This window comes from Sitophilus oryzae, unplaced genomic scaffold (genome assembly GCF_002938485.1).
Source record: "Sitophilus oryzae breed Bouriz unplaced genomic scaffold, Soryzae_2.0 scaffold_1744_pilon_pilon, whole genome shotgun sequence".
Lineage (NCBI taxonomy): Eukaryota > Metazoa > Arthropoda > Insecta > Coleoptera > Curculionidae > Sitophilus > Sitophilus oryzae.
The window spans coordinates 92914-113021 of record NW_022146440.1 but is presented as its reverse complement, the minus strand read 5'-3'; the positions used below and the strand labels follow the sequence as shown (position 1 = coordinate 113021).

The 20108-nt window shown below is 34.4% G+C and overlaps 1 protein-coding gene across 2 annotated transcripts in view; it reads right to left on the bottom strand.

Annotated features, from left to right (window-relative positions):
- Positions 1-18857, bottom strand: part of LOC115881920 (chitin synthase chs-2-like) — a 45179-nt gene extending 26322 nt beyond the window's left edge. For both annotated transcript variants that reach the window (XM_030899648.1, XM_030899649.1), the window contains exon 1: positions 18539-18857. In XM_030899648.1, the coding sequence (XP_030755508.1) occupies positions 18539-18618 (80 nt within the window). In that variant the 5' untranslated portion in view covers positions 18619-18857. The remainder of the gene's footprint in view (positions 1-18538) is intronic.
- Between the last annotated feature and the right edge of the window lie 1251 nt (positions 18858-20108).

The following is a 20108-nucleotide window of genomic DNA, read 5'->3' as shown; positions in this document are numbered from 1 at the left end:
AACGTTCTCCAACCCAATGTGAGTGTGAGTATATATCAATGTAAAACCTCTGACGATGGGTTGGGGACTCAAAAAACTCACAATCTTTTAAGATGTTTTTTTTTTAAATAAACGTTTTAAGTAAGTATTTATTATCACAGATGTTTAGTGCTATTTACAGCAATTTCCCAAAAACAATAATGGTATGATAATTACAAAAACCTACTTTTTTAAAAGTGCATTTCCGCACCCATATATACAGGGTTGTTCACCACATACGACATGGAGTATTGTAGCTAGACGATTAGATTTTTGCAAATTGTAAGTTTTGGGTTCGTTGAAGGACTATTAGAGCTACAACTTAAAAATATTTTTACAAGATACAGAGTGTCCCAAATAAATAAAAAATATCAAAGTTGTATTTTTTTAAATGGAACACCCTGTATATTATTACATTTTTAGTTTCTACGATTAAAATAAAGGTAAATTTGATTAAGGTTTATCACACTTAAAGTTTACCGTTTTTGAAATATTTTCAATTGTGTGAAATTGCAGTAAAAATTTTAAGACTTCGTTTCTCCAAGGGTATCGAAGTTTTTAATACTAAATATTTACTGAAGTTTATTTATTGATCAGTTATTGTGCTGCAATAATAAAAAAAAACATAATACTACCTCATACAGAGTGTCTGAAAAAAAAATATTTATATTATATATATATATATATATATTATATATATATTTATATATAAAAATGGGTATATATTAATATACCCATGGAATATTGATATTTTAGATTATTTTTAAAGATGTAACAAATTTTTAAAGAGTACAGATACTAATATATGTCGATAAAGTTGGTTTATTTCATTAAAAAATAAAAAAAAATGTTTAAATATTTTTTGTTAAAGAGGACCAATTAATATGATGCCAGTATTCAAACTACATTAATTGGCTGTTTACGTTGATTAATAATAATTGCTCTAAATACTAAAAAACTGAATTTTGTGTGTGTGTATTAGACAGTGTGGTAAAAAGTAACACCTTATAAATTTTATTTCATCTTTTAACGTATGCTTATTTATAAGAACAGAGACGTTCATTTTCATAACTTATTATTATATTGATTTCTGAGCCAAATCCACATTTATTTAGAATACTTTATTAATTAGAACAATTTAAAAGTATGTAATTAACTAATTTTTGGTCAGAAATAATGGTGGTATATTTAATTGGTATACTCTTTTACAAAGATTTAAATAGTTTTTTTGTATACCAATGATCTTGCAATATTTACCACCTGTACATTTGGTACATATATGTTGCTTTAAAAAAATCTGAAATGTCAATATTCCATGGGTATAGTGATAAATCAGGTCTAAATTATAAGAAAGTGCATTTTCTACGAAAACTTGAAGAGATACGTAAAAAATGGTATAATAAAATTTGATAGACAATTAAATTGTGCATATAATTCACGTAAAACATACCGGGTGTTCCATTTAAATTAAACAAGTTATTGCCGTTTAAAGCTAGTAATTATTTAATCTAAATTTTTGGACAGTCTGTATAAGGTAGTAAAATTTTTATTATTTCAACACAATATCTGATCAATAAATAATCTTCAGGAGAGATTTAGTACTAAAAACTTTGATACCCTTGGAGAAATGAGGCCTTAAAATTTTTACTGAAATTTCATAAAATTGAAAATATTTCAAAAAAGGTAAGGTTTAAGTGTGATAAACCCTAATCAAATTTATCTTTATTTTAATCGTAGAATCTAAAAATAGAATAATATACAGGGAGTTCCATTTAAAAAAATGCAACTATAATATTTTTTACTTATTTGGGACACTCTGTATCTTGTAAAAATATTTTTAAATTGTAGCTCTAATAGTCCTTCAACGAACCCAAAACTTACAATTTGTAAAAATCTAATCGTGTAGCTACAATACTCCGTGTCGTATGTGGTGAACAACCCTGTATATACGGGTGCGGAAATGCACTTTTAAAAAAGTAGGTTTTTGTAATTATCATACCATTATTGTTTTTGGGAAATTGCTGTAAATAGCACTAAATATCTGTGATAATAAATACTTACTTAAAAAATAATTTACTAATTTTATTGTTATTAATAAAATTGCGTTTATGTCATCATAGAGACAAAAAATACAGTGGGGCACATATTTTTTTAGGAAAATATTCCAGATAACTGATGCGCACGTCCTTGGAAAATCTATCAACGCTTTTTTAGCACTAAAATATGTAGCACTTATTTTACCCTCAACATTTTATTCGAATCACGAAAGACACTTTTAAGAAAATTTTATTAATTAAAAAAAATAAAACCCCCTGTAGCTACGAAACAAACTGAATCTGACCTATATAATACGAATAACGATTAAATCAGCGAGAGGAAGACATATTTTAAAATTTTAGATAAATGAAAAAATTGAGTTGTTCAGATGATCGATGAAACCGTAGATAAAAATAAACGCGTCATTATATGAACGCTTCCATTGAAATAACAAAAAACGATATCATGATAAACAGTCCAGGGAAATGAATAATTGGGAAAACTGCAAGTAATCAGTGGGAAATGGCGTTGATGATTCATTTACTCGAGAAATTGTTATCGCGTCGGGTATGAAAAGGGTCCAAATTGCTTTTATTAAGTCGGAAAATTGAAATACAAGCTACTCAGACTTGGAAAAGTGATATTCATTTATTAAACGTCGAGCGCCGAGCCGTTCTCTGAAATTAAATGGAATTTTTCGAGATAATCGATTGGTATCTTCCATACTCATCCAAAGAAGGTAAAATAAAATAGGAGTAGATATGGGGGATGAGTTTATATTTAATTAAATCATCGTTAGCCAAAAAATTATCATTATCGATATATCGTTAGCCAGATATTATATAAAACTCTCGTGTCACAGTTTTAGTTACCGTACTCCTCCGAAACGACTTAACCGATTTTGGTGAAATTTTATATGTACATTCAGTAAGTGTAAGAATACTGTTACGTTTTTCGTCGGTTCCGTGTGGATAGAAAGTCACAATTTACTTAAACACTATTTATTTAACACTAATTAACAAAAACAATAACGATAAAAGACTTATAGAACTATTTACAAACGATTTATAACTAAGAATTTATTTTGAATTTTAGCGCGTCAACTGCACTCGTCTATTTATAACTGCCCTCTCTAAGCCACAGCCGCCGGCTTTTATACCTACAGTTAAAGTTTACTAGAATAGTCCATAGATCATTAGGTGCATAGAGAAGGTTTCGAATGTTCTCGTATGTACTACTCCATTCCAGTGGGACTCGATTCTTCTCGAATCTTCGAATGAATCATTACGGTGTTTATTTTTTAATGCGATGTTAAGGTCATCCGAGGGCGGGCCATATAGTTAGGTTAGGTCGAGTCCACACCGGTCCGCAACACTGCCCCCTTCTTAGGTACATGCTCGTCCCGAGATGTACACGGTGAATGAAGATATTTGCAAAGCTGGCCCCTGGTACATTGCGAAGTCTGGTAGAAATAGCAGTCTACAGTTTTCTCTCCCGATCTGAGCTTTGGGTTGTAGCAGCAAACAAGGATCTCGATTCCCGTAAATCTGAACAAGACTTCAATCATGTTCCGGATTGGTCGCCAACTCAAACCACCGAGTCCACACGCCAGCTTCGGAATGGCTAATCGTGCAATGTTGTTGTTTAGCAGGGCTTCTCTCAGTTCAATCAGGGTCTTCCATAGATTGAGATAAGTCGGCTTACTCGGGGATCATTCCTTGGTGACCAAGTAGAAGATGTGTCTTGCTTGACCATGTGCATTGTCGGTTATCCTCAAGACGCTTCCAACCTCTGGATCCTGTCGGCGTAGTTCTCCGACACGCCCAAACTTCTCATTGAACGTCGCAGCGATTCCTCTGGACATCCGCAAATCTCGGGCCACACAATGAGCGAGCGAATAATCAGGAGGCACGGAAAAGAGGTCTTGTTGATCTTCTTTGGTTTTAGAATTTTTAGAATTTAGAATGAGTGGGAGGGGGGTTAATCACTTCGACCTTACAGATCCATTGTGTCCCCCTTTCTTGAATCATAACTCATCATACAGTCCCAGTCCATCTTCTTTGGTTACACCATAGCGAGCCTTCTCACTGCTGTTGTATCGGGCCATGAAATCGTCAAAGGACATCTTCGAATCAGGGGGATCAAAGCTGCAGGTTCTCACGGTCCCAGCACGATCTTCTATTTCGCCTTGGTAGGGGCTCAAACGGTTGAAATGGACTACCCTCGGTTTTCCTTTTGGCAATTTTCTGATACGGTATACGACGTCATTAATCCTATCCATGACTTCGTATGGCCCTTTCCACGAGGATTGTAGCTTCGGAGATAACCCACGACGTCTCTGCGGGTTATAGAGCCACACCAAGTTCCTTGGTTGGTATCCTCCATGCTCAGCTTGAATGTCGTAGTGTTCCTTCATTCGGTCACTAGCGCTTTGAATATTTAGGCGGACTCGCTGATGGATGTCGTCCATCCTTTGGCGTAGTCTATGGACATAATCTTCTCCGGCGACATCTTCTCCCGGTCGGCAACCAAACTTCAGATCACAAGGTAGGCGCACTTCCCGTCCCATAACGATGCTGGTTGGAGTTTGCCCCGTGGATTCTTGGACGGATGAACGATAGACCAACAGGAACAGGTGAAGAAATTTGTTCCAGTCTCTTTGATGGTCGGAAACTACTTTGGCGAAATAACGGTTGGTGGTTCTGTTCATGCGTTCAACCATCCCATCGGATTGTGGATGCAGAGCAGTAGTCCTGGTCTTGCGGATGTTAAGGACTTCACAGACGCCTTGGAACAGATTGGACTCAAAGTTTCTTCCCTGATCTGAATGCAGCTCCATGGGAACACCAAACCAGCAGATCCATTCCTTAACAAGAGCATCAGCAATGGTGGACGCTTCTTGATTTGGCAACGCGTAGGCCTCGACCCATTTGCTGAAGTAATCCATTACTACCACAATGTATTTGTTACCATCGTTCGTCTCCGGGAAAGGACCAGCCACGTCGATCGCTATTCGTTCGAAAGGACTGCCTACATTGTACTGGCGCATTGGAGCTTTACCACGCTTTTGTGGTCCATTGATAGCAGCGCAAACGTCGCATTTCTTACACCAGGCCCTCACGTCTTCTGTGCAGTTCATCCAATAGAACCGTTAACGTAGCTTGCAAAGGGTCTTGCTAACACCAAGATGTCCACCGCTGATTCCATTGTGAACTTCCGCCAAGACTTCCGGGACCCTCTTCTTTGGAATGACGATCTGCCTTCTCTCTTCTTGTCCTTCTGGTCTCTCAATTTCACGGCGAAGTAATCCGTTATCTATTACCAATGAATTCCACTGGGACCAGTACGACTTCACGTTCGGCGAATATCTGCAAACTTCCTCCCACGTTGGTCTCTGGTGAGCGTTTTTCCAGTTAATCACCAAGCCCAACTTGATCACTGATTTGGTCATTTGCAAGATCTTCGGTTTGCCAACTATCACCAACCACAGTCGTCCTTAAGACTTTCACTTCTTTCTCTTCTTTGCAACGATTTCCCATCTGTCCGCAATTCCAACAGCGAATCGGTCCCCCCTTCTTGCTCATATACTGATCCAGTACTTTCCGCACAATCCCTTCCACTTTGGAATCATCGGAACTCTCCTCAACAGCCCGTGCAAATCCTAGAGACCTAGAGCATTCTTTCGCGGCCTCAAATTCCAGGGCACGTGCTAGGGCATCTCCCAAATGAGTTGGATGAGCTAAGAGAAGTGTTTACCTTATCTCGTTGTCACGTAAACCATCAATAAAAGCCTGTACTGTTAAGCGCCCCATAACATTTTCGGGCATAGCAGGGTACGCAAGGCGAGCAAGGCGGACTACGTCGGCTTCAAACTCCTGCAGAGACTCATTTGCCTTTTGAATGCGATTTTTTAGCTGGGAATGATAGACATGTTCCAAATGAGCTTGGCCGTACCTCATTTCTAAATGTCGTACCAATTGCTGATAATCTCCCTGTTCCGATGGTGACAGTGTCTGCAGGATATCAGTCGCATCTTCCCGCAGTGCGATAGTCAAAGCGGTAGCTTTTTCAGCGATTGTCCAGCCGTTTGCTCTCGCAGCGGCTTCAAATTGGCAAAAGTAGTTGGCCCAAGCGGTTTTTCCGTCAAACTGCAGAGATTTTATAACTGATTTTGAGGTATACCTATTTTCGACTAGTTTCAGTCCCTCCGATGTTTCTTGACATTTTGGTGAATTTGACTTCGCTATTTCTTCTTTTAAAATTTCGATTTTTCTATTTACATCTTCCTCAATCTCTGTTATTTACGTTATTATCTTGTGTATCTATTATCTTTTCTTCTAATTCCTGTATTTTATTATTAAAGCTGGCCTGTATATCTTTAGAATTTTCTGCGATCTTATCTTCTAAAATATTAATTAAATCCTGGGAATTTTTCATCATTTTATCACTGATTTTATCTTCTAAATTATTCAAATTGCCGTTTAAATTGTCTTGCAATTTTTGTAAGGACGAGTCAAGGTCACCTTCCAACTCAAAACAAAATGTGTCAGGATCCTCACCTTCCTCTATCAAAACGTCTCTCAGTCTGGCTTGCAAAATGCTTTTCTTTCCATCTGTCTCGCACTCTCTCTCTTCCAATATACATTTCAGTTCGGACACTTTCAAGTCTTTTATTTTTCTAGTCTACTATGCTAGTCTATCACACACGCCACACTTGACACCAATTGTTACGTTTTTCGTCGGTTCCGTGTGGATAGAAAGTCACAATTTATTTAAACACTATTTATTTAACACTAATTAACAAAAACAATAACGATAAAAGACTTATAGAACTATTTACAAACGATTTATAACTAAGAATTTATTTTGAATTTTAGCGCGTCAACTGCACCTCGTCTATTTATAACTGTCCTCTCTAGAGCCACAGCCGCCGGTTTATATACCTACAGTTAAAGTTTACTAGAATAGTCCATAGATCGTTAGGTGCATAGAGAAGGTTTCGAATGTTCTCGTATGTACTACTCCATTCCAGTGGGACTCGATTCTTCTCGAATCTTTGAATGAATCATTACGGTGTTTATTTTTTAATGCGATGTTAAGGTCATCCGAGGGCGGGCCATATAGTTAGGTTAGGTCGAGTCCGCACCGGTCCGCAACAATACAATCAAAAAGAAAATTTCACTTCTCCAACTCCCAGTGGATAACATCAAGAATTTACAATTTTGAGAAAAAGAATTGGAAGGAAGAAACGTTTGCTCAGCATGTATAAAAGAGGGATAGGAGTATTTGGACCGAAAACTAAGTACTCCGAATCAATGGGCACCTACCCCAGCATCCTTCGGGCATCAGAAATATACGCTATCGAAAGATGCGTACAATTTATCTTAGATAGGAACAATCGAAAATAGGAAATAACCATCTTATCCGATAGTCAAGCAGCACTAAATGCGATCAACTCAATAACCACCAATTCGAAGTTGGTCAAAGAATGCCTAGAGAAGCTCAACAAATCAGGAAAAGAAAATAAAGTCCTCCTACTCTGGGTGCCTGCTCACCAAGGTATGGAAGGCAATGAAAAAGCAAATGATCTAGCTAGAAAAGGAGCAAACACTCCACTAACTGGACCAGAACCGTTCTGTTCACCAAGCGGGAACCAACTGAAAGCGGAACTGAATAATCTGGAAGACTCCATCCGTAACCTGGAATGGGTTTCCTCCAACGGTCTAAGACACTCGAAAAAGTTCCTTGGAACTTACGACTGAGAAAAATCAAAGATTTTCTTTGATTTAAATAAAAACAATCTTCGGATTGTCACGGGGTTTCTAAGAGGATACTGTCTCCTCAACAAACACCTCAGTAGGCTGAGGCTGAGAAAAAACGGCGAATGCAGATACTGTGGGGAAAATGGGGAAACACCAGAACACCTTCTCATTGAGTGCGCCGAGACGCCGGCCGTTCGTGCCATGAACTTTGGTATGGCCTCTGTGGAGCCGTCTCAGATACTGGCTTTTGTTAGAGCCCTGAGATTGTATGATGAGTTATAACTCGTGATAACTCAAGAAAGGGGAACACACAATAGATCTGTAAGGTCGCGGTGATTAAATTCCCTCCTAAACATTCTACATTCTACAAGTGTGTGAATAGGTTGTTATTTTTAGTCTATTTTTATACCCCTAAGTGGTCAACCACATTTTTTTAATTTTTTTGGACAATTGGACATTTTTTATTTTTGTTTTTTTACGATGTTCATTCTTTATTTGAAGAAAATGTAATAAAAGTTTTCGCAAACATACATACTAGAAGAGTTGATCTTAATTTTAAAATTTAAAAAAACCATAACAGGTTAAACATTTTTTTTAAACCTGTTGACGTTGACGTTCTGTTAAAATAACATTATATGATATCAAGTCATTTTAACAGAACGTCAACGGTTTCTTGTAGACGTATCTGTTTTAAAAAAGTAAAGTGTTCTCGAATAGTTGAATTTAAATATTTAAAATAGTTTTTTTCTTTATTCTTTGTATTTTTTTTTGCTTCCGACGAGGGAAAGAGATAAACTTTCCGAAACATTAAGATTTTTTTCTTTGTTAGGCAAATTTGTATCACTGTAAACAACTTCTGACAAGCAGTGTCAGTTTAGGTTTAACGCAGAAGTGTTTACAAAAAATAACTATTTTATTTTCTAGATTTTCTTACAGTGCAGTGGCGAAATACCCATAGAGGATTTTTTTGGAGATACAATATTATAGTAGGTTATCTGGCCCCGACAAAATGTTAAACCCTGCAGTGCAATAAGTATATAGTTAAATCCTATGATATATGCCTAGTAAAAATATAGAATTCATGGAAAGAACATGATAACCACCAGCCGTCCAGTACTCTCTTGTAAAATTAGTAAAATGCCACTTATCATGTTTTCCCCTGGACCTTTTAGTTACTTATTACATCCCCTTATATTGACGCCACACTACGCCGCTGGTTGTACTTCTATTTCTTCTTTTCTTTAAGGGAAGCACATAAGTAGATGTTGCCATAGAAGTTTTATTGTTCTACCGAAGAATCAAAATTGTACGTAAAATTTCATATATTTTGGATAATGCGGTGACATAGTAAGAATCATTTCAGATTATACGGTCCATTGTCTGAAAAATGTTTAACTTTTTGTACTAGATACATAATACACCATATTGGCAAAATAAAATCATGGATATATCTAAATCAATAGTAATATTTTTAATGATCGTATATTTAATCAACTAAAAATTATATATGTATAGAATTACAAGGATTTTATGAACTAATTTGTATTAATCCGTCATTCAATCTATCTGACTTAAAGCTTGATCGATTGATCCAGCTAGAAACAATAGTCTGATTGATCTGTTTTGAATTTGGTGTGATTTCCCGAAATACCTATATTCAAGTAACAATAATAATAATATGAACGATTTAATAAAAAACAATATTTATCTTGTGGATATTAATTTTGGATTTTTATTATTTTTTTAATGGCACCAATATTGCAGTATAGAAGTGAATATTGTTATTAGTTTATTAGTAACGTATCAAAAGGGATTTAAAAATTTTCTTTTAAAATATTGATTTCTTATTTCGATCTGTAAAAGTATTTTGTAATCTTTATTTTAGATTAAACTAATGAGGAATTATTTAAGAACAAAACTATCAAATTATATTAAGTTCTCCTTTAGAAGACATATCGGTATGCGTTATAAATTGTAGCTTTTCTAAAGTTCCTATTAAGGCTGACTTCTACAAAAAAAAATGTCAAAAATAATTCTCTTTATGGTGCGCAAGTAGATTTTTTAAAATTAAAAATGTAAACAGCATCTTCTAAATATCTTAATTGATTTTGAAATCGCCACCAACTTTTTAACTTGCTAATTTTTTTTTAATTTCTATTGTTTGATTGTCATTTATTACCTATTTAGTATTTTATAGTGATTTTGACAATTTTAAAACATCTAAATATCGATTTTACTGTAGAAATTATTAGACCCTGCACACACGGGTCGTCTCAAACTCGAAGCGTCTCGAACTTGGAACGAATCTCCCTCCGCTCTACTTTCTACGTAAAAAATAGTAGGTCCACGAACAGGGGCCCGATTCTGAAAACATATTTCTTGTCTAGTGACTCATCAATGGTATACAAATAAGATAGGCTAGACAGGAAATTTCTTGCTATGGAGCTTACAGAATGCCACTGCAGGTCGTTTGGCGGTCGACGCGGAGTCGAAGTGATTGATACTATTCAGTAGTGATGGGCTAATTCGAATGAAAAATAACCTGTTATTCGGTTATTAAAATAACCTGTGTAATTCGGTTTTCATTTCAAAGTATTCGAATGAAAAATAACCTGAAACCTGAACCGTACGAACTACGAACAAGTCTCGTCGTCGCTCGTTGTCGATCCGTCGGGTGTCGGGTGAACAGAACATCGGGATAATCGGGTAAGGTAAGGAATAAGAGACGTTTTAAATTCAATTTATGAAGGAAGTTTCGATGCCATCACTCGAATAAAAAACGAATTTTAAAATTTACGAGTAGGTGGTGGCAACGGCAACAGTTATTTATTATTTATTTGTGATTACTGTTTAGAGAAGCTATTGATATTTGATAATGATATTATAATAGATTTAATATGAATTAATAATAATACCTAATTTTGCCTAATCAAATATTAAATATTTACTAAATTAACTTGTAAATCGAAAAAGTACGACAACCACCCGACTAACAACTGAATACTGAAACTGAATCGCCAAACCAGAATCCGGCTAAGCCAACCTAAACCTAACGAAAAATGAAACTGAAAGGAGAGCCCGAATTTATTCGAATGATTATTCAAATAATCATTCGGTTATTAGTATTATTCAAATGCTAATAATTCGGTTATCAAAATTGTTCGGTTATGTCCATCACTGCTATTCAGGGCCCAGTCACTCTTATGGAGCGTTAAATTAGAAATTAATGATTCATAATATCACAATAGATGGCGACACTAAAGTCGTGAATGTTTGGTTGCTTGATTATTGCAGATCAATTTTAAACGTTATGATTGGTTCGATTGATTCTCACTTCTCAAACCAAAGCTGTACGCACACTGGTGTGATCACGGCCGCGATCACGATCTCCACGCGGCCGCGGCCAAATGTTGCTGAAGGATACATATGAGACGTTTCACATTGGCCCGATCGAGTTTTGGAGACAAAGCGGCCTGGCGGCGTTCTATTCTGCGGTGGCGATCAGATTCAACTTGTCGAGTTTGATCGCGTGATCGCGACCCAACTGATAGGAATTTTCCGTTATTTTGGTGTGTTTTTCTTGTTGCAATTTAGAAACAATAACAGAGCAATACCATATTGTAAAAATACTATTAAAATTTAGATACGAAAGTTTGTAGCTTTTCTAAAGTTCCTATTAAGGCTGACTTCTACAAAAAAAAGGTCAAAAATAATTCTCTTTATGGTGCGCAAGTAGATTTTTTAAAATTAAAAATGTAAACAGCATCTTCTAAATATCTTAATTGATTTTGAAATCGCCACCAACTTTTTAACTTGCTTATTTTTTTTTAATTTCTATTCTTTGATTGTCATTTATTACCTATTTAGTATTTTATAGTGATTTTGACAATTTTAAAACATCTAAATATCGATTTTACTGTAGAAATTATTAGACCCTGCACACACGGATCGTCTCAAACTCGAAGCGTCTCGAACTTGGAACGAATCTCCCTCCGCTCTACTTTCTACGTAAAAAATAGTAGGTCCACGAACAGGGGCCCGATTCTGGAAACATATTTCTTGTCTAGTGACTCATCAATGGTATACATATAGGATAGACTGGACAGGAAATTTCTTGCCATGGAGCTTACAGAATGCCACTGCAGGTCGTTTGGCGGTCGACGCGGAGTCGAAGTGATTGATACTATTCAGTAGTGATGGGCTAATTCGAATGAAAAATAACCTGTTACTCGGTTATTAAAATAACCTGTGTAATTCGGTTTTCATTTCAAAGTATTCGAATGAAAAATAACCTGAAACCTGAACCGTACGAACTACGAACAAGTCGCGTCGTCGCTCGTTGGCGATCTGTCGGGTGTCGGGTGAACAGAACATCGGGATAATCGGGTAAGGCAAGGAATAAGAGACGTTTTAAATTCAATTTATGAAGTTTCGATGCCATCACTCGAATAAAAAACGAATATTAAAATTTACGAGAAGGTGGTGGCAACGGCAACTGTTATTTATTATTTATTTGTGATTACTGTTTAGAGAAGCTATTGATATTTGATAATGATATAATAGATTTAATATGAATTAATAATAATATCTAATTTTGCCTAATCAAATATTAAATATTTACTAAATTAACTTGTAAATCGAAAAAGTACGACAACCACCCGACTAACAACTGAATACTGAATACTGAAACTGAATCGCCAAACCAGAATCCGGCTAAGCCAACCTAAACCTAACGAAAAATGAAACTGAAAGGAGAGCCCGAATTTATTCGAATGATTATTCAAATAATCATTCGGTTATTAGTATTATTCAAATGCTAATAATCCAGTTATCAAAATTGTTCGGTTATGCCCATCACTGCTATTCAGGGCCTAGTCACTCTTATGGAGCGTTAAATTAGAAATTAATGATTCATATCACAATAGATGGCGACACTAAAGTCGTGAATGTTTGGTTGCTTGATTATTGCAGATCAATTTTAAACGTTATGATTGGTTCGATTGATTCTCACTTCTCAAACCAAAGCTGTACGCACACTGGTGCGATCACGGCCGCGATCACGACCACCACGCGGCCACGGCCAAAAGTTGCTGAAGGATACATATGAGCCGTTTCACATTGGCCCGATCGAGTTTTGGAGACAAAGCGGCCTGGCGGCGTTCTATTCTGCGGTGGCGATCAGATTCAACTTGTCGAGTTTGATCGTGTGATCGCGACCCAACTGATAGGAATTTTCCGTTATTTTGTGTGTTTTTTCTTGTTGCAATTTAGAAATGGACTTAACAGAACAGCTAATTAAGGCTGTAAAAATACACAAAATTCTATATGATTTATCCGATCCTAGTTACAAAAATAATAGAATTAAAAATAAAAAGTTTTAGACGAAGTTGGAGTTGCAATTGGATCGGATAGTACATATGTATACATTTTTATTGTTTAAGTTTAAATATTGTAGGTAAATATTTCAGAATGTTTTTTTTTTTCGGTATACATAATTCACATTTTTAATTTGTACCTATGTATACCTATTAGGTACGGCGGTGAACGTGAACGCGTTGGTGTGTGCCAGAATGATCGCTCATGTTATCGCTGCCCTGATCGTGATCGTGATCGCGGCCGTGATCGCACCAGTGTGCGTGTAGCTTTAGTATTTTGCTTTCCAAATCCACGCCAAAGCGTTTTTTTTTCAAATTTACTCTATGGATTTACTCTAGTTATGGAGATTGCAGCAACAGGTAATGAAAAATTGAGAGATTTTGAAAAAGTGTTTTACCGGAATGTAAAGATAAGTGAAGCCCATTTTACCCCAGAACAACTGATTGTGTTGACGCGTAAAATTAAAAATTGTGTACCTTCACTAAATTTGCCTGGTAAGAAATATTCTATTTGACATTTTTTTCTCTTTTTGGAATGTTAGGCACACTAAATATTGAAAAAAGGATCTAGTATAATTTTATTACCCTCACAAAAAACAGACATTTTATTGCACTACCTACCTTAATTTAACTCTCTAGCCACAAATTATTTCGTCCTATTTTTTTGCGTTTTCATTATTTATTTAAATAAATATAACATAAAATAATAATACTACAATAAAAGTCTATATATATTATATGTATGACTTCAGACTATAATTTTAGATATATTTTTAATTATAATTATAGGTAAAAAACATGTACCTATTAATTTATTTTTTAGCATCATTGGATCTGAACACTCAAATAGATATTCCTTCCTCATCTATACACAAGATAAAGAAAATATTGCAACAACAGTGAAGCGCCATGGGGATTGCGAGTTACATGCAATTGCAGGACCATCAAAAAAGTCTCTGGTGGAAATTGTTGAAAATATAAATATCCAAGACCCTCCAGTAGAACTGCCTTGCCTTTATTCACCACCATTAAGAAGTGATCATTCCAGTAATGTAAGTCGTAAGTTCTTTATGTGTAATAATTACCTTGTATATCATGCAATATTTTAACATTTCAACTGTTATTATATTATCTTCACTTTTTTAATCACGAGATTTTTAGAAAAGAGTAAGAATGGATCTCTGGCTGTTCCGTCGTCTACTCTACATGACTCCAACGGCTTTCGCTTTACAGGAAGTAGTAAAAAGTAGTCAGGACGTTAAAACAAAAAGGAATGAAACTCCATGCATCGAATTCTTTCTTTAAAGAAGAGACTTGTGGCTACCAAAAATGTCATAAAGAATATGAATATCGAAGCTTTGACAAGGAAGTTAACGCCTTTCCAAAAGACGTTTTTCTATTCACAATTTAAGAATGCATCACGTAAGCCATATGGTAGAGTATACAATTTAGATAGTAAAATTGATGCAATCTTTATTTGGAAATTGAGCCCAATGACATGCAGTACCTTAAATCGCTTAGGTTTTTGTCTCCCTTCTGTCGCAACACTGCAAAGGTTGCTACGCTATATTGCGTTAAGACCAGGAGTTTCTGATATTATATTTAATAGTGATGGTTCTATTGTGGCGAATATGAATGACAAAGAGAATTTTTTTTACTTTGATATTTGATGAAATTCATATTCAGCCACATTTAGATTCCAAAGTCACAATGACGTAATTTTTGGGCTCGATTCACAAACTAAAAATCTTGCTAACCATGCAACAGTATTTATGTTAAGAGGTGCATTTTGTAAGTGCAAGCAGCCTGTAGCATATATTTTACATAATTCAGCGCTGCAGGCTGAATCCTTAATTTATTATTATAAAGGAATTATAGAGATGTGAAAGCATTAGACTGAGAGGGTAATAGCTTCAGTTTGTGACCAAGGTACTAATAATATTAAGGCCATAAAATTGCTTGATGAGGAAACTAATCATAAAAATATTTTGAAAGGTGTATAATCTAGAGACACATCTGTTTGTGTTCATAACACTAACATCATTTTATTATTATATATATTATTTTACCATTGTTTGACCCACATCATCTCCTAAAAACTTTAAGAAATAATCTTCTTACAAAAGATTTAATTTTTTACATAAATAATACAAAAAAGAGAGCATCTTGGTCACATATTATAGCAGTTTATAACATTGATAAATCTTATAATATAAGAGTTATGAGAAAGCTTAATGATCTATATATTGTAGCAGAAAAAAATAAAAAAATGAAGGTTTCAACTGCAGCACATATATTTAGCCATTCGATAGCCGCAAGTTATCAAGTATTGTGCAATGACAGGCATTAAATCTACAAATGATAAATTTCAATTAAACTGTGCGTTAGATATTACAGAGTTAATAGAATCTATCGATCAATTATTTGACAGTGTCAATGGTATATCAGAGGGACAGGAAGCTGGGAAACCTTTAAGGCAAGCGGTGTCAGCAAAGTCACTCCATATCAGCCAATGGATGCGTTCACTGGCTCTGTTTAAAACTATGACTAAATTTATTAAAGCTAAAACTAATGACAGGAGTAAACCGCCTGTCTTAAATGGTTGGATTAGAACATTAAATGGATTTATTTCACTACGAAAGGCGCTGTTGCATAATGGCTTCAATAAATTTTATCCAAGAATGTTTAACCAAGACCTCTTGGAACAATTTTTTGGACAAATTCGATAATATGGAATGCGAAACATCAATCCAACCTGTTTAGCAATTAGAATTTATTATAAAGCTTTATTAATAAAAAAATATTAAATATCATCCACGTGACGCTAATTGTGAAGATGATGTTTTGCATTCTCTAGCCACAATTAAAAACTTAAAAAATCCATTTAACGATTCTACAACTCCTGACGACCGTTGGCATGTGTCTGAATTAATTAATATTGATATACATGATATAGAAACTGCGGCATTAGGCTATGTTGCTGGATTTGTTACAAATAAATTATTTTAAAAAGTTTCTTTTGAATGTAAAGTTTGCAAAAACAATTTTGTGCATCTCAGAGTCCAGATGCTTTTTTACCATCTATTTACATCTCTTAAGGAATATGATCACACTCAACTACAAAGTTAAAGTATGTAAAAGTTGACGTAATTAAAAATATTATTAAATTGTACAATTTATTACAAATCTTATTACCATCTGCATTATTTAGTTCGCAATTAAGAAAAAGAATTGTAAGTGTTTTGTGAATGCATGTTACATTTAATTTTGAACAGTGTCAACACACAGAAGACACTGAATTATTTTTATTTGATTATTTTACAAAAATATGTATATTTAATTATGTAAAACAATCTCAACAATATCTTGACAGGTAATTCAATCGAGCAATTATGTTCTAATATGTTTAGATCTAAAAAAAAAACAAAAGAAATAAATTACAGAAAAGTAATAAATGTATTATAATTAAATAATTAATTTGTTTTAATTATTTAAAATAAAATTGTTATTACTCCGAATGGGCACGAGTATGCCCGTAAACCCATATTGGCATTCTTTATTTAATAACAAGATGCCCATTCGGAGTAATAACAATTTTTGTGGTAATTTTGAATTAAATATGAAATTAAAATTTGACTTAGCAGGGCGAGGAGCGAGGGGAGTTTAAATTTGACCTTGAATCCCTGAGCCGCACTCATCTCACAATAGATGGGAGCAAACATTTTGTTCGCGTTTATTGACTGATCGTTCTGTAGTTATTACGAAGGTAGAGGGACGTTCGCTCGGAGTTCTAGACGCTTCCGCTTCGAAAGCCAAACGACCCTTGTGCGAACGCTAATCGTATTTTTATATTTGATTCATCCATCGTATTACTTAACATTGATTAAAAAAAGAATTGTAGTTGTCACAAAATCCACAATTTATATTGAATTTTGCTATACACCTGAGATGAACCGCCTATTTAAAAATAGACATATTTCTTTAAATCTAAAATATTCAGTTTTAAGACACACTGTATACATAAATCAAATTATTGATTTTTAAAATATTATTCGCAAAAGTAGGGAGAGGGAAAGAGGCGACGACCCGAGATGATAGTTGTAAGATTATTAGCTTACTACCATTCGAGACGCATTGATTTATTTTGGTTCCTGAGTTTTGTGACAAAGAATGTTAGTAAAGGTAAAGTGAGAATTTTACCTTTACTTACCTTAGAAATATTTTCTCATTATTTAACTAATGTTAACTAAAGCATATATTTTATTTTTCTGTTCTAATATTCTGTATTAAAGTTTTTCCTTGTTTATTTCATCTGAGAATTATATCATATAACATGTGTATGTATTTAATGGAGTCTATTTATGCTGTAAATAATTTAAATTTAAAAGTAATCAAAAACAATCGTTTACTGTCCATTCATGCCGATGTTTGTGGTTCGGAGTGAGAATAAGAACCTTGTTGAATGTACTAATACTTTTCGACCGTGACTGGGCGAATATCTTAGCTCGCAGAGGGCAACTAAAAGCAATAAATATAATATTAAGATATTTACACCAAACATCCAACTTTAGCTTCGAGATCCGAAACCAGGACCTTAGTACCTTCAGGCGGCGACCTGCTAACTAACCAAACACTCTTCAGTTTTGAATGATATAAATGTGGCATGTTTTGAATGTATAAAACTACAAACCTTGGTATGAGGACAGCTTCTATATTATTATTATTTATCTTTTATTGAAGTTAAGGACAGCATAGTTAGAATCTCTGGAATAGTGATCATGGTTTTCTCTGCCGTGCTCTTTTACTTGTGAATTCCAGGCGGAGTACGGCACTCCTTTCATTTCGTTTAATAAAATAAGTAGGGCTATTTACAATCTAGCGTTTTATTTATATAATCTATTCTCCTTAAGTTTCCCAAAATATTGCTTCTGTCGAAGCGCATCCGAGGTAATCACAATAAAAAAATATTTAACACAACGTAGGTTCCTTTCTTTCATTTAAATTTCTTGTTATACAGTTGGCCAAAATATTACCTCTTCAATTTTGTTGACGAATTTGGGTTGTTACACCCTTTAAAATCGGGATAAGTAAAATGTGATGCTTGAATAATGATTGAGTTTTTATAGATCTATAATATGTGTGTAAGACACATTTTTTAGCTACCTAGGTCATAGTATTTTTATGATTTTAAGTGGATTATTTTGAGAACAAACACGAGTAAATTACACTTTAATTTATTTATTATTCAATTGGTACTTAAATATTAATTGGAAGTGCAACGTAATTTTATTTTATGATCCTTGCGATAGAAGCGTTTTTGATGTATTCATAGATGATAGTACCTACCTTTGCGTTGCTGCTAGTAAGGAATCCTCATCATTATAATCAACTTCCTCATCTTCGTCATACATATCGCTATAGCCCATTTTCCTCTTTATTCCCTGGAACACTTTTCGAGTTTATTCCACTTCATAAGTTATTACACTTCATTAATCAAAAAATTGAAAATGTCACTTCCAAATACGCGGTAGTACTTATCGCTTTGTTTTTTATTTAACACTTTTCACTAAATTCGAATAATTCTAAATATGTTATCGAGAAGCAGCTTGTTTGCTATTAAATGGTCTTAATTGAAGTAATGTTTTCTTTGATTAGTTTTTTGAAACTTTTTGTTACGATAAGATACGGTATTTTATCGTGATTTTTTTTTAAATCAGAACCTTTTTGGATGGGATTAAAATTTATCAAGTTAGATTATATTTTAAACTACCAACTGCCGATTTAATTCCACTTATTATTGGATTGATTGGCATGACAATAAAACCATTTTTAAGATTCTTCATACTAATCTTATATATTTGGATAAGATATGCATGCCTTTCTTAAAGATAAGTTCAGACAACAATTCTGATCCAGTTTTTAATATATTTTGTTCCTGAAATTTTAGTAAGCATTCGTTACTAAGCTTAATTAAAGAAATCATATAAAAAAATCATTTCATGAGAACCAAGCACTGGTATTTATAGAATAGAAATACGAATTCAGAAAAAAAATCACTTGAATTTAGTTTGTTTTGGAAAATTGTGTAGATAGCAATATTTTAAACCAGCCTCTACACTATGCGAAAAACTCTTCGAAACATGTCAAGGTAGCATTTCGTTGCGCAACTTTGACGCATTTCGATTTATTTCCAATTGTCTTGATCCACTTCGGTTTGCCTCGATCTACTTTCGATTCTTAAAAGCGCCTGAAAACTACTCGTGAGGAGGGCGTGGGGGGATTTTTTTGACTTTTTTTATTGCCTCGTTCAATTTTGTTTTGAGCTATTTCCAAAACGTGGCGGTATCTGTATCTGAGGCAAAGGATTTTTTTCATAAATCTTAATGAAATAAGTAAACCTAAACGTTTCTAAAATAGCTGTTGTTACGACGATATTTCGTTAATCACAACTCGTTTTATATTATATTGAAATATATTCCACAAAATTAATATTTGAACACGCGTTTAATTATATGTATAGTAGATATTTAGGAACAAAACCTTTCATTTAAACTGCAGGAATATAATTACAATATTTTTATGATTTAATTTTATTATAATGAATTAGTATATAAAATTGCATATATGTTGCGGGACGGCATGACCTTGTTATGCCGCTAAACAGAAAACGCACTTGGACTTGGAGCAACGGAGCTTGCCAGGTCGAGGTAGACTACCAAAATCGTCCTGATGATGGAGTATAATTCCGAAACCAGTCGAGGAATGGTTGGTCTCCTTGACCTTACAGTTGCGGGTTGGAACCTTTGGTGTTACACAGCAAAATAAAAACACTAAATCACCACAATACACCAAAACACTTTTACTTTTACACTGGACGCGCGTTTCGCTAGCCATGTTAGCATCATCAGCAGATGAT